The sequence below is a fragment of the Colletotrichum fructicola genome (assembly GCF_000319635.2).
Source record: "Colletotrichum fructicola Nara gc5 chromosome Unknown KSG_Nara_v1_contig04, whole genome shotgun sequence".
NCBI lineage: Eukaryota > Fungi > Ascomycota > Sordariomycetes > Glomerellales > Glomerellaceae > Colletotrichum > Colletotrichum fructicola.
In genome coordinates this window covers 739,317-754,678 of record NW_027094054.1, presented here as the reverse complement: position 1 = coordinate 754,678, position 15,362 = coordinate 739,317, and the positions used below count along the sequence as shown (strand labels likewise).

The 15,362-nt window shown below is 50.1% G+C and overlaps 5 protein-coding genes across 5 annotated transcripts; 4 read left to right on the top strand and 1 right to left on the bottom strand.

The window, feature by feature from the left end:
• Positions 1-741: 741 nt before the first annotated feature.
• CGGC5_v006987 (uncharacterized protein) lies at positions 742-1,411 on the top strand (the record flags this gene model as incomplete). Its single annotated transcript, XM_066151778.1, has 2 exons — positions 742-1,183; positions 1,239-1,411. The coding sequence occupies 2 exons, from the start codon at positions 742-744 to the stop codon at positions 1,409-1,411; spliced, it is 615 nt and encodes a 204-aa protein (XP_066008699.1).
• Positions 1,412-7,761: 6,350 nt separating this feature from the next.
• Positions 7,762-8,129, top strand: CGGC5_v006986 (uncharacterized protein; the record flags this gene model as incomplete). The annotated part of the gene is made up of 2 exons (XM_032019886.1): positions 7,762-7,831; positions 7,891-8,129. The coding sequence occupies 2 exons, from the start codon at positions 7,762-7,764 to the stop codon at positions 8,127-8,129; spliced, it is 309 nt and encodes a 102-aa protein (XP_031882952.1).
• A 1,322-nt stretch (positions 8,130-9,451) lies between these two features.
• ustYa-9 (Oxidase ustYa) lies at positions 9,452-10,557 on the top strand (the record flags this gene model as incomplete). The annotated part of the gene is made up of 4 exons (XM_032019885.2): positions 9,452-9,758; positions 9,824-9,946; positions 10,012-10,142; positions 10,210-10,557. 4 exons carry the CDS (start codon positions 9,452-9,454, stop codon positions 10,555-10,557), a joined length of 909 nt encoding a protein of 302 aa, XP_031882953.2.
• A 1,139-nt stretch (positions 10,558-11,696) lies between these two features.
• On the top strand, positions 11,697-12,506 carry CGGC5_v006984 (uncharacterized protein; the record flags this gene model as incomplete). Its single annotated transcript, XM_032019884.1, has 1 exon — positions 11,697-12,506. The coding sequence occupies one exon, from the start codon at positions 11,697-11,699 to the stop codon at positions 12,504-12,506; it is 810 nt and encodes a 269-aa protein (XP_031882958.1).
• A 182-nt stretch (positions 12,507-12,688) lies between these two features.
• AQY1-1 (Aquaporin-1) lies at positions 12,689-13,624 on the bottom strand (the record flags this gene model as incomplete). The annotated part of the gene is made up of 3 exons (XM_032019883.1): positions 12,689-12,936; positions 13,002-13,305; positions 13,367-13,624. The coding sequence occupies 3 exons, from the start codon at positions 13,622-13,624 to the stop codon at positions 12,689-12,691; spliced, it is 810 nt and encodes a 269-aa protein (XP_031882959.1).
• Between the last annotated feature and the right edge of the window lie 1,738 nt (positions 13,625-15,362).

Sequence of the window (15,362 nt, the reverse complement as noted above, 5' to 3'; positions counted from 1 at the left end):
TACTTCAGACTGGGGTCCTATTTATGAGCACTGAAACACCAAAATCGAGCCAGACGAGCACCCATGCAACTATCTACGACGCGACCGCGACCGATAAGCCCGCTTTTTTATCAACGACCAGAAGTTCGATAATTGTTTCGCCGCCAGCACCTGTACCAAATTCAGACTTGGACCTAAAAATGTCTTCTCCTTATCAGAAAGTTACGCATATGGACAAGATAAAAATGGCTACAACGCAAGCAATGGACGACCTCATAATGAAGGCCGACTGCAGTTTTGTTGTCAAATCAATCAAGCACAGTCAGTTCTTCAGCTAATGCCAAGCTTGCCTCGAGTTTCGTGATGCGAAGTAAGTTGCTATCGCCTTTGAGACCACCAGACCTTCGACCTGCTAATCCCTTGCTTGTAATAGACCCACTGTGCAATCAGCAACCTCAACCGACACGCAACCTCATGAGCAGTGGCTATACGTCTATCACAAAGCACATCATTTCCAGTCTGGTCCGACGGCCGGTCTCCAAGAGACAGACTCCGACTCTGAAAGAAATAGCTGGTACCCCTGGCCCTTGCGCGAAAATGGCTCGCCCAGCAACGCCTAAGCAGAGGTCGAAATCACTCTTACCAGAACGAAGCCAAAAGCGAAGTGCCCCGGCTCCGGGTGACTGGCCAGACCCAAGCGATTATACAGACAAAGGCAAATTTCTGCAAGAGGAGGTCCGTGAGATTTCAAACCACAATAAAATGCCCGAGGTCGACATCGGTTACGAGCCCAAAGTCGTCAGACATGGTGTTTCCGAGCACGTGGATCATGAGGATGTTGGTATGATCACATCAAACTGGGTTCTTTTCAAGTCAGAAGTGACCGCCCTGGCGCTGGAAGGTCTCTATGGTTGTACCTCGGTAGTTCTCGTCTCCCGACGCGGAGCCTGGATCAGCCACATCTTCGAGGAGGATATGTCGTTCGAGCCGAAGTTCAGATATCGCGTCCTGGAAGACATGCATGAAGGTCTTCCTCCAAATCACCCTTCACACAGGCTTTTCCAATATGGCCTGGATGATCTGATCCGGAAACCGAGAAGGGGTAATGCCGGCGTCATGTTCGGCGATAACGAAGAAACTCCACAGAGCCTTGGAATGCGTGCCTTCATCGTGACACCTCGACCAAGGCCTCAACGGGAGCTCGGTAACGGCGAATCTCTCTCTGACAATGTTTTGATGCATGACACGACTATCAATAGAGGGCACGTCCTGTACCAACGATCCGTACAAAGACTCGCCCACAACCTTACTCAGACATACGGAGATATTCCCGTGGAAGTCATCGACTACGCTCCGGCAATGGTCCCTAACCGACTTTACCGAAAACTCAACGACCAAAACAGACGACATCACTCAGAAAGCCAGCGGGTAAACCGAGAGGTGGCAGACTATTTTTCGAAAGCGCTAGCAGTTACACCGCGAGGAAAGATACTGCTCCAATACCGGCCAGCAAAGACATGCGTTCAACGGGCCTCATGGCGCCTTTGGGTCGAGGAACAAGAAATCGGTAGCCGGACCGAGGAATGGACGCCCACATACGACCAAATCTTCCAGTCCGGAGGGCTCAATCAAAACCCTGTCCGGAGGCAGACATGCCCGACAACGTTCTCGCACAAGACGTCTATGGTGGGCGCACGGAGTTCCACCTTCACTTTCAGTGGCACTTCAGCAAGATGTCCACCACATGATACGATAGGGATGCGTTAGGAAAGTGAAAGATTACAAATTATGGGCGGGGAAAGAAAGATGGTACTCTTTGCTTAACGGTCTTGCTGTTGTGGTAAGAGGTCGAGGCAAGTGAGGTCTAGTCAGTATCAAACGCAGCTAGTAGTGAAGGACAAGAGCGTACCGAATGACTATGTCCAATTGCGTGCCGGCTCAGGTAGACTCTTCTTCAGAAACTGCTTGTAGATAAATCTCCTTGCATCTCAAGGATGTCAAAGTCTGTGATGATTGAAAGTTTCAAATTCTTTCTCTTCTATTCTACCATGAAAGATATTGCCGCATCACTTTGACCATATGTAACACCGGCTGATCTACAGTCATCCACATCAGGCTCGCAAGGCAAAGCAGTGTGCATGTCTCGATAATGAAAACAAGCGCTGTAATTGGCCAAGGAGTCCCGGACCATGAACGAGCCAAAGGCCAACCCCAGACCTGCAGAAGGGGTTCGTGGACAAGATACAGAGAAAATGAGATGCGTCCAAGAAATTGTACCGCAGTGAATGACGAAAGAAAGTGTCGAATTGGCCTTATTCTCCGTATCGCCCAGAGCATTTGGATACCCCCGGTGGTGTGCCACAGATACCTGTCGGACGAAATGCTGGAGAGAATGCCGAAACCCCAAGCCTCGTGACCACCAGAATCGGGGTAAGAGCATAGCCAGAGAGAAGCAATTAGAGAGACATATGGCATAAAACGACGCAGTATCGTCATCATAAGTCCTGCTCCATCAAGCACGGGTACCTTCGCGTTTTGCCATTGGCCGCCTTCTAGACGACCTGCATCATCCTGCTGCGTTTCGATCTCGTTGTCGTTGGCATCTCCCACAGCCAAGCCAAGCCCTGCAAGAAAGGCTACCATATCCCACCTCCCCCATATGGCGCAAAACGTCAGTAAGGCTAGCAACAAGCCAGCTCTTCCAAAAGGCCTCGGACAGGGGACCAGCGCAGCAAGCACGGCAAATAGAACCATGGAGCACCGGAGCTCGGCCCCAATCGTCCACAGATGAAGGCCGTATGCCGATGCGGGTCGCAGCCCGGCCTCCCAGTTCCAAGGGTTCGCCAGCTCGCGTGCCACGAAGCCAAACCAGTCAGCTATCTGGGCACTCAGACTCGCAAGATGCGGCGGGGTGACAGGGTGAAAGTCACATCTTTGTGGTGAAGAAGATGTTACAGATGAAGCGTCAGAAGATGGAGAACACATCCCTTGCGCAGCGCGCTCGTAATAGCCCAACCAAGCAAGCACAAGGCTTGCTACGGTCAGGAGGATGCTCGGCGCCAGAAGCCTTACCGGACGTGTCAGGGCAGCGCCGGAAAGATACACCAGCAGCTTATCCCATTGCCGCCAGCGGGCATGGCGCAGAGGGCCCACGCTGAGAACGTAGCCTGAGATGGCAAAGAAGATGGACACCATGGCTGGACCCGAATGCCGAATCAGTCGTATGACTGGGAGGGAGATCAACGATGAGTTTTGTGGTCCGTAGCCATTCAGTAGCCGCTTGCCCTCGAGCGCCATGGAGTAGTGATAGGTGTAGACGAGAATGGCCGCGATACCACGCAGGCCATCCAGGTATGAGGTGGCTATGCGTGAATTGCCAGACCGCAGTTGGGCCGGCTGTGTAGCCCGCGACGCGCCCAAAGGCCCTTCCATAGAGATTTCGGGCTCATACATGAGCGTTGCTAGCAAAAACTTCCTAGAAGTTTGAGAAAAGTGCTATGAAAGGTGTATGGTGAGGAAGTGCTCGAGATGTTGATCACATTCACCGGGAGGCTTGTCAGCAGGTTTAGATTCAACTAAACTTTTGACACTGTTTTAATCATGAGGAAACGTCCTTCGATGGAGCAGCCTTTCAGCTTCACGCAGGTTTTCGCCGGAATCATTGCTATCACGGCTATTTAAGGGGGCGCCGCGATCATGGATCAATGAGACATCTAATGCCGACAGAAAAGCTGAGACTAGCCTACGTAGAAAGCAACCCTGAACAGCCTTCTTCTGCTCACCGAATCATGTCAAAGTCGCCATGGCCAACGCCTGACCTGGGAGAGCTCGGGCAACCGGACAATATCTCCGACCTGCCCAACACATCACTTATATCCCCGGTCGCCACAAATCGCCCACGGCGGCTAAAAGGCATCTTGCATTCTGTCATCCCATGGTCTTTGAGTATGTTCCAGCGTTTTGCTCGTTGCTCATCGTGTGCAATATGTCAGGAGGCATAGTAGGTTCGAGTAGTGTGTAAGAGACATGGGAAGCACGTGTGCGGGGCTTTTACTTTCTGACGCGCGGTACTACGGGGAGATAGATGAGAAATCAACGCCAGTACCTCGGCCTTAACGTGAGCGAGAGGGATTAATACATTCATGGGCCCTGGTTAGACGTTCAAGCTTCTGAGGTTGAGGTTGAGGTTGAGGTTGACTCTAATGCAGGTACGAGTAAGAAAGTGCCTGCTGACAGAGTCGTGCAGCACTCGCGCTTATTTTCGCCAACTAGTTCGAGCTCGCTGTAGGTATGTATACATCAAGGAGTGATGAATCCCCGAAAACAGGTTCATTGTGAACTTAAGGCTAGAATAAGGTTAACATCGGTTGATTTTGAACTTCAACGAAGTACTAGTACATACCAGAATGTCCCCGGGAGCTTGGATGCGTAAGAGAAAGCTTATGCCATCGTCATTGCCAACCTTGCCCTCGCTCGGAATTATTCCCCGCAGGTTTGACGCGTTTCTCCGCACGTTCGACATAGGGCCCCTGCAAGATAGTGACTAGGTAGTTGAGCATGCCCCCCCTATCTTGCTGCCTCATATGGGAGTGGGTGAGGGGTTATACTGAATACCCACTAGAAGGTCCGGTTGTTTTTGCAAACTGGAATGATCCAGAGTATCACCTCGCTTTCTGATTCACATCTCTTCCGCGAAACCAGTAGCCAAAATGCCACTCAGCAACAAGAACGAGCGAGACGGCGATCGATTTGACGAGGCTTCTTCTGACCGACTATCAGACGTTGACATGGCCAGCGAATCTTTGTTGCCGCACATGTTCCAAGGACACAAGAAAGGACGTCAACCATGGCAAAAGCAAAAACGCCTTTGCATGCCGTTCTTGTGGCTTCTTGCTGGCTCGGTCTTAGGTGCGCTAGTGCCATGGCTCATTGGAATGCATCAGTCTCGAAGAGGTCAAGATCATGGATTTCATTTCGTGCCGCAGACCGATCCGATTGGGTTCTTCCCGCCCATCTCCCACAAGATCCAGTATTTTGAGAAGACATCGGAATACATTTCCAATCACTCGTCGCCGGAATCGCTCCAAAAGGTCAAGAAGCTATGGGAGAAACTGATACCATGTCAGTATTGGTCCCTGCCGCTATGTTCAGTCAACTTTCCAATGATCTCCCCCAAAGCTGACATCAGGTCGCACAAAAACAGCCGGAGAAGGATTCCTCTACATCTCAGATGAAGAAGCGACCAAATATGACTTTCCTACGCTCATCAATTATAAGGTGCCACCTGAACACGGTGTGCCTGGAAAGCCACTGCGCGGGAAAGCCGTAGGAACTACAGTGGCGCATTCTTTGCATTGCCTAGTAAGAATATTTTCCAAGTTACCGCCTTCATCGGGTCATATGATTCGATGTTTGAGGAAGAATTCACCTTTACTAATGCCCACAGTATCTTATCATGGCTGAGTACGACCGCCTCTATCAGGGCCTTTCGCCCGGTGACGACTTCACGCACGTGGACCATTGCATCGACTGGATTCGACAATCTCTCATGTGTGCTGGCGACGTGGCACTCTCTGGAAATATGGGACCGGTGACCGGCCATTGGTACCAGTTCCCCCATGTCTGTAAGAATTGGGACGAGGTATACGACTTCATGGACCGCCGTCATGTCGATAACAGACATAAGCTAAATCATGCTGTACCCGAGCATCGGCCTGTGAGTGAAGCATGACAGGCAGTACTTGTCACGGGACTTGTAGATAGTGGCGAGGAGAGTCTCTACTGACTAGTTGGCAAGACTTTGCCTCACCTCTAGGCGTGTTTGATTGATTAGAACATGTCAAAACGTTACATATATCTGCCTCCTGTCTACTTTACAAATGCATTGTGAACGATGAACCCAAAAACCTGAGGTAGAGAAGAAACACATGTATCAGTCGTCGCCTACTGCTTAGCTACCGTAACCACCGATCCCATGTCCATGTGTACCATGACCCTGCGTTACAAAGCGCGGACGCGATTTCACAGCATGCGTCTTCATCCATTCACTAACAGCATTCTATTTGAGAAGACTTCAGTATTAGCGCGCTCACATCCTGGTTGAAATCCGACGACTGGGAGTCCCGTACCATGTCTCTGCACTGATGTGCAGCTCCGTAACCATTGATCTTCGGTGGTTTATCCATTACCTCTGGTGCGCGCCCTTCGAGCGTCACGTCACCTGCGCACAGGATAGCTTGTTGCAGGTAGTCAAAACAGTGCTGCAAGTGATCCAAATAATGACCTTTAGGGTCTGTCTTGCTTTTTGTAAGAGAAGCAGATGGGGAAGGATCCAGAAACTCGTTTCGCTGCCTGAAGACGTCCCAGAATCCCTGTCTGATCATCCCCTGCGTAACATCATGAGCGTTCTCATCATCGCGACTACAATAGGTGTGACGACGGTGTCGAATACGTTTATCAGGACACAACTTACCAAGCAGTGCAGCTGATGCGTCCAACTTACACCATAAAGCTCAGTGGCCGGATTGGTGGTTGGTAGTCCGTCCCCAATATACATGGTTTGCGCCTCGCTCTTATTGAGCTCAACGAGGCTGTGGCCCATTGACAGTGCATGCCAGGCTTCATTGCTTTCTGGACTGGGCTCGGCTTTAAACGCCGGCATCTCTGTGAATCTGACGAGCTTCAAAGGAACTGCAATGACGTATTAACATCTGCTCTATAATACCTACATAGGGTTTCTTACAATTTTCTGTGATTCCTTGATGTTTCGCCTGATGGGTAGATGTGCACCACCGTTGGAGAGGTTCCATGTTAACCGTCACCGCGCCTCCCCACCAAGTTAAAGTGCTGAGCCCTACAAGGCTGCTGCACAGTAACGCGAGTGCATACACTCTCCAGGCCCTACTAGGTCTTCCTAATTGCGATGGTGACAACCGCGTCTGCCGCTGTGCGCAACCCATTTTTTGATACGATCTGGAAATACTGTGAAGGACGCTTGTGGGTAAAGCTCTGGCAGCAGGAGAGGGCTCCAGGAAATGCGGCGAATCAGTTGTTCGAGCTGCGGGATATCAGCAGTACCCGATTTTCATGGGTTTAGACCTATCGTGGCGAAAGCCCTTGAGTTCCTCTGATCGAAGTGAGAGCACGTGTGCGCCTGCACGAAGGATGAGGGTGCTAATTAGTGCGTTTCTTACGCCGTCTAAACTCTACCCCAACATGCAACATGCCGCCTCTACTGCATATTACAGTCAACTGAAGTTTGACTAACGAAACCTTGCCCTATGATACTAACTTCATTTGTCGATTCCGGATTATATCCAATGACTAAAGTCGGATAACACCCGCGAGATGTTGCCGGCTTGAGTTCTCTGTGGAAACAGTACCCAGTCTCGGAGATAGTACATTGGCAACATTTGAACCTTGCTGATCTATCCACATGCAATCCATCGATCACGATACTTTCCACATATCTTCCGAAGTCTCTTTGTGAACAAATCTGTTGAAACTCGAAACAGGCGTTCGCATTGCATTGCCACCATTCCTCAACTCCACCGGGCAGAGCGATTGAATCGCATTCAATTCCTGCTGGGTGCACAAGGATGACCTCATTGCGCCGGAGTAAAAGGAGGATATTCCAATGAACCAGCATATAAGCGTACTTAAATGATAAGTTCCCTCGCCTTGCGGCCACATCCAATATCTACATTGCACCGTCATCTGAGAAATCGAGATATCTCATTCAAGCCAATACTTTTAGCCCTCCGCCCGAACCTCAACATCAAAATGCTTGCTCGTGGTGTACTGGCATCTCTTGCCTTCCTGGGCTTCACCTTGGCCAGTCCTACGCCCAACAGTAACTAATTTCTTCCCTTTCGTTCACGGCTATGTGGGTGTTCTGACAATACTCAACAGCAGCAGATGGCGTTACTTGGTCTGTCAGTGGCCCTAAGGAAGCTGTGAAAGCTCTTGGAGATCCTGGAGAGGCCTTGCAGGCTCTCGGCAAGGCTATGCAGGCAAAGCCTGGAACCACGGCTGATCAGCCTGCTGTTCGGGTTCGCGAGGAGGCTGAGGAGCCTGTAACTAAGGCTGATCAGCCCGCTATTGAGGTTCGCGAGACGGCTGATGATCTCTTGATGTACTACAACGCTTGATAGTACTGCATGAATTACTCTAGAAACTTGAGATTGGGATGGCACTCGAAGATTGATGAAAGGAAGGAAGACATTCCGGTCATTCTGTTGTTTCAAGAGCTCAATTAGTTGCGAGATCAATGGTCAGTGAACTGCAAAGAACGTGAATGACACCATGAGTTACTGACGAACTACTGTTGTGACTCTTTGCGTCCGTTTCCTTCCTGTGATACTGCGTGAAAGGGCAACGTCGTACAACAATCTATAGTTCTTAAGCGCCAAGCATTGGTCATGCCCATGCGGTCTGAGTTGTTACGAAATCCTCGTCATATCCAGTCCTGCTACAGGCTCCAATGACGATTACACGCAACTGGACTTAGAACCAATCGGGTCTGGAACATACTCTCAGTACAAAACTATCGCTGTTCACTTACTGTTGGTATTATTAGCATAGATCACCTTGTTCATCTAGCTCTGCGCCTACGAAGTCAAGTTCAGCGTCCATGTCTGTTCTACAGACGGCGAGTTAATTCTTGGCATGGGCGAACTTTAGCCCCAAGCTCACAAACATGAACCATGTTCTTCAATAAAAGTCAGTTTTCATCTGGTATTGCCAATAGCTTGGTAAAGGTACATGGGGTTCTTCACGACAAACCCAGCGGAGCTCCGCTGCCATTTCTTTGAGCAGCACCTCTTTACACATAAGTTACCCCTCTTTCGCACCCCGCCTTCTACGACCCCTAGAATGCCTCAACACCGACACTACTAACTTTTGATCTACGCGATGTGCATAAAGTTTGACTCGACTACTATGTAAATTCCGCAATCTAACAAAATAAAGTTCCCGATGGGAACATGCCGCCCCATCACATCTTCTAGGGCCGCATAGCCGCCTGGGCCGGCGAATTACTGCGCAACCATAACTTTCTACGGTGAAATTTAGGGCCGCTAAGCCAGACATAGCAAACATCTAGGTCAGCATTGGCAAATATGTAGGCATTTATCATCACAGTAAGCGGGGCAAATGCGAGTCTTGCAGCTGAACTGACTCTAGTAAGCTTGCCTGGGAACCAGGATGCATGACCCGAAGATTCTAGTCTCCATGAGTAGGTTTCACCCTCCTTGTCTTATTGCTGGATGCTGATTATGTGTTTGGCTTCCAAGGACTGATTGACTCACGGCCACCCGGAATGTCTCTGCTGGACATACACTTGCTGAAAGCCCCCCTGCGCTTCCGTACCGTCTTGATTAGTCCGAAACAAAGGCGTTTCCCTTGTCAATCTACGGTGTCAAGCAACAACGAGACCAGCAACAAGGAGATGTTTCCTTTGCCAGCCTTGAAAATGTTCAACAGCAGCCACAGAAAGAATGAAAACAATGACAACGGACACGGCCTCCCGTTCTCTCCCATTGACGAAGAACAAGCGGCATCGTCATATTCGACAACAAGCTCGTTGTTAGCGGAGCACGCCACCGAAAAGTTGAAACTAACGAATCGGCGTCACAGATGGCAGCAGTGGAACTTGTTTCGATGGCTTGATTTTGGCACAAAAGACGTGGTTTACATCGGTTTAATCGCAGCCGTCGTCATACTCTTCGCCTCAGCAGAAGATCGCTATATCAGTAGTCGTTGCGGCGGTCTCACCTACAGTTCGTGTCTCCCCGCGCGTCAGCAAGTGGTCCATAAAGCTGACCTGCGTGTAACATCATTTAAGCCCCCGCGAAAGAGGCTGTGGTATTGGAAAAAGCCAAGTTTCACGCAGGGCTGAACGACACGACCCGGTTCAGAGGTGACCCAAGACCCGAACTCGAAGACGCCTGGGATGAATTGCTGAGCGGTAAGAATACTCATTATTCAGCGGAAATAACGAAGGGACATCAGTGCTGATTTGACGTCCGGCAGCGATAAATATTCGCGTCGACGATGACGAACTTACCAAGATGGGTAGGGATGCAAGTACAGCCGTGAAGATCAATGACGGCAAGGGAGGCTACGCCGGCATGCTCGACATTTTCCATCACCTGCATTGCTTGGTAAGGACATTCCGTCCTTCAAATCTTCCTTCATTTTAAAATGACTGACCCTGACATGCCCTCGCAGAGAATGATTCGAATCGGCTACACGCTGGACCTCTACCCGGCGTACCAGCCCATGCTGTCATCGCAGATGGGCGAGCTAGTGCCCATGCACATTGACCACTGCATCGATGAGCTACGCCAGGCTGTCATGTGTCGCGCCGACGTGACGGTCCTCACCTCGGACTGGATTGATTGGCATCCAAAGCCGTGGCTAAATTTCAATGTCGAGCACGAGTGTGTCAACTGGGACAACGTTTTCCGGTGGTCAAAGGAGCACTGGTATGACATCAAAAAGGCAAACTTAGTTCATCCCCATTTTGGTAGGTTCTCGAACCCTATGGCTCCCACATGTTCCTCAAAGTCAATTTAAAACTTGACGTTTGCTGACGTTCGCAATGCCATATAGGTCCTGTTGACTGGTCTACAAGTCCCGGTCCGCACCACTGACCCGGAGGAAAGCTGTTTGCGTGAGATGGAGTCGTTAGATATCGCAGTATTCTTCTTGTAGATCACAAGACTAGTTTACCTTCAGTATTCATAGCACTGCACAGTGAGAGATTCAACTTGACTATTCCAAAATAATGTCCCGAGCCAATTAGAATGCTGTGCAACCTTTCAACTTCGAGCCGAATGCCAGGCTGGGGAATGCGGTGACCCATTAGACAGGCGTCCCATGTTATCATGGAATCCGAAAGAATTGAGGAGCATGCCTACAAGCTTATTCCGAAGCCTTGGTACTTCCTTGCGGCAGGTGCAAGCAGAAGAGTTGCAAACATACCTAGTAATCAGTTGTATCACTAAAGACTGATATTTACGCGTTCTTTGTTTCTTCTCACCGTTCCACTAGAGGGGACATCCCATTCACTGCGGAGGTCGGGATATACTTTAGCTCTACACGGTCCGATGTCCGATCGGACGTTTTTCCCTTCACTCGACCCCAGCATCCATGTACGTAGTACTAGACCCGAATACCCGGACGGCTCGTTCCACCACTTGCAAAGACCGAGACCGAAGAGCCCAATGGGACGTCATTTTTGCTATAATACAGACTCAACACTAATGCAGGTTGGTTGATAGTGTAAAGTATGGCCGGCACGACGATTACACTTCCGCAACGGCAACTTCCATTCAGATCGACTACCAACAGAAGCGAACTATCCACAGTTTACAAAGGCAAGGTGCAAACGTGCGACTCAACCAATGGTGCGAGAGAAGGTGAGAAACCCCTCGCACCGGCTACCAGTCTTAATGCACTCCTCGACAACTGAGTAATTGGGAAGTTGTATCTGTACTTCAACTAGCTGGATCAGATGGTTTGTCAGCAATCTACTTCTTTCCAGTTCTTTTCCCCTTGTGATATGTATCAACCCTGCCGTGACCCGTCCCCGCAAGTTCTCTCACCCCGAGTAACCTACTGAAGCTCAGGTACTCCTCTTCGGTTTACCAGACACCTTTACACCTTTTGTCTTCGCCCAACCCTTCTCTACTACGATGAGTCAGATAGCTAAGATGGCAGGCGTCGTGAGAGACTTACAAGCCGCTACCACAGGAAAGACACGCTATGATAGGGTCTCCTCGCAGCAGATGCCGCTTTACGATGATCCTCATCCGTCAGCTGAAGATTCGAGACTCGAAAACAATGAATGCGCAGAGAAGGATGACGACGGCGATGATGGAGATTATGATAGCCGGCTTCGGCGAAAGAGAAGATGGCCTGGTCCTCTAAGGCTCGTGGGCATCATGACGGTTGCCATTCTCGCCGCTATCGGAGTGGCAGACCTCTTCGGCCGCGCTTCCCATGCGGTCCAGCAGCAACGGACAGCCAGCGACCCAGTCCAGACCGTACACGACTGCTTCCGCTCCTGTGGCTACACGGCAGCAGATGCCATTGAGCGCGGTTGTCTGTTTGAGGAGTTTGACATGCGGTGGGAGCATCCATCATGCATCGACCACGAGCTCGCCGCAGAGTACCGCCGTATGGGGCCTGAGCCGGACGGCTCGTGGACATACATGGTTGATGATGAGACCGCTACCGACGGTGTTCCCATCAATGAGCTGCGCAGACGCCCCGTAAACGCGACGGAACTCAGCATGCTTGTCTGGCCCGGGAAGGTCGTCTACGCCAATATGCGCCACCACTTGACGCACTGCATCTTCCGTTGGCGCAAACAGTTCCGCGCGCCCTTCAAGGGCACAAGATGGCCGAGCCAGCCTGGGTGGGAGGAGAACCACATCAAGCATTGCATGGATGTGATCCTCAATAAGAGGGATGTGCCGCTGGAGAAGTTTATAACTAGGGTCGTTTTTGAGTCGCCATAGGCTATGCATATTTTTGTGATGAGGCTAGTTTCTTGGAGTTCCAATCGGTCTAGTCACAAACAAGGCCATCACTCTTCATTATACTGCTTCAATCATTGCTACTGATGCTGTTTGATATTACGGTTCATAAACACCTTTGATATCCCAAGAGGCTGTGCCGTCCGTGAACTAGAAGTTTAACTTTACATATCCCTAGGTAGCGTAGCACCGTCAGGAAGACCTTTGTTCTCAAATTGACCGTCGTGATCCTGCCCAGGGTTTGCCTCCTCATAATGAATGAACTTGACAAAGCGATAATACAATGCTCCAAGAACACCGCCCATGGCAGGTCCAACCCAATAGATCCAGTGATAGCCTGGGAAGCTTCTGCCGGCTACAGCCGAGCCAAGACTACGAGCTGGGTTGATAGAAGCCCCAGTATAATAGCCACCTATCCAATGTGTTAGCAAGATGTGCTTCAATTAGAAATTAGGCCCTCAACGGCGATGCACTCACCGCATATCATGATTCCAAAAACTGCTATTCCGATTGCAATCGGAGCCAGATATGTCGCCTTCTGCTTTTCTGCGGCCAACATGAGTACCACAAACATCAGTTGAGATGCTAGAAACATCTCAATGAAGACGCCTTGTGATATCGACACGTTTGTGGCAAGGATAGTGTTCGTTTCGCCCACATCCCAGGGAAACATGCACTGCACCAGCCCACCAGCTGCCAGAGCGGCTAGAACCTGTGCGGGGAACAAAAAGATCGCTCGGTCCCAAGGAAGTTGACCAGCAGCCACAAGTCCAAGTGTGATCTGTGGGCATCTTCAATTAGCTCGTTGTTTTGTATGCAACAAGGTTCGATGAATGTCTTACCGCGGGGTTGAAGAGGCCGCCACTGATGCGGTAGAATGCCCAGATATTCGCAAGCAGTGGAAACGCATATGCTAGAGCGGTTGAAGTGAGAGTCGTGTTAAGCATTCCACCTTCTGGCGCTTCTCCGGGTGCTTGATGCCTTGTCATCAGGTGGCCAGCGTAGCTAGTCCAAAGCCAAAGAAAGGTGCCGACGAATTCACCGCTGGCTGCGACCAGGTGCGCCTCCAAGTTCGAAAGTTCGCCGTGATGGGTTGCCATGATCTGGTCGCCAATTTTCACACTGCCACGCGAGTTGTGCGAGCGTCTTGATTCTCTCGAGGTCCGACCTGAGAGGGGCCCCCCAGTTTCTAGATCGTTTTGTGACATTGTTTCTTAGATGGCGCTGCTTCGGCGAGGAAGATGGTTGATGTGGTTCTTACTTTGTGTTCACATTTTAGGGGATGAGTTTGCTCTTTTATCCATTGAATTCAAAAGGCGTTCGTCATGATGACTATCGGGCAGTTTGGTGGATGGCCCACAACTCCAGAGAGGGAAGTGTGATGTAAATCAGAAATGGGTCATCGACTGTGTCGAACGGGATGTGCCATTGCAAAACGTTCCTCGATTTCTTCTTTCTTCTGAAGACAAAAGAACGATTTCCTGATCAAGTCAGTGTTGAGGCTCACCGATGAGCCACATTATTTTGGTGAGTGACGCAAGGATATTCGTCCAGTCGGAGCGTTTTCATCAATTGCAAAATCTTGACCTTGCGATAGAGGCACAGTGAACTGTGGGCCGTTAACAGGGGATGGCCTGGGCATAAGCGCTGATCAAGATACGATTGTGGAGCAGTCTGTTCGTGTCAGGAGGAAATGCTACGAGAAGGACAGAACCTCCCTTGGGGAAGGGGTCTCCAGTTACTGAATGATAGAGAGGGTCAAACAACACCCAAATTGGAGATACCTCATAGTGGAGGACATGGGGTCTGACGCCCGCTGGCCACGGCTGACATGTGGCATCACTTGCGTCATGTGTCGCAAAACAAGTGATCCATGCATGTCTTGCTCGGCTCTACCCGTTTGCTACCTGCCTGCCTTGTGGTTCTCGGGCGAAACAAACAAAACATTCTGCTTCAAAGTCACTCGGTCGCCGCCGCCACTTCGGAGATTGTGGTCCGTTCTGCTGGCTGTGGCCCACTGTCGGGGCAAAACCTCCGTCCGAAATGAATGAAGATGGCGGCTATTGTACCCGTGAGTGTAAAGGCTACACTTCCGGTCTATTCTGAACCTTGTTCACATTGAATCTTCAGCAGTAACAAACTGTTGTTATATTGAATGTTATCAATCCAATTTGATGATCCGTCATCGACTCGGCCACAGAGACTTTGAATTTCGCTCTCAATTGGATGAACTGTCACATAGTTCAGACGCACCTTTGAAAATACGTTACTACGGGATGGGCTTCTTGAGTCGTTCGTTCCAACCTCCATTGTTACCATCTCTTGCTTTTCTTGCTTTTCAGTGGCCGGTTCAATAGTCTTTACAATCCAGGCTGTCACTCACTTGCGGTACGTCTTGAATGACCATCCCTGCCCCTGGTACCTAGTACCTTGAAGGCAATGCAGCCATTCATACCCTTGTGCCCCACCTAGGGCATCCGCCCCATAGCCTCACTTCCGAAGCCCTTCATCAACAACATCAATAGGCAAGATGGCCGAGCGGTCTAAGGCGCTAGCTTCAGGTGCTAGTCAAGTAATTGGCGTGGGTTCGAATCCCACTCTTGTCATCATTAGGGAGTTCGTGAGAGCTTCATTTTTGGCATTCCTGATGTCTTGTTGCGGCGAATCGTCGTCTCGTAGCACTTAGTAATAGTTGCCATAAGCGGCGGGGTGAAAATTTGCGCAGCAACCACGAGAAACACAATACGCCATACATTGGGGCCTGAGAATATTTCTGAAATAAAATTGGGTATAAAAAGCGCGTTTGACTACGACAAACTTGCTGCTCCTCATTCGGTG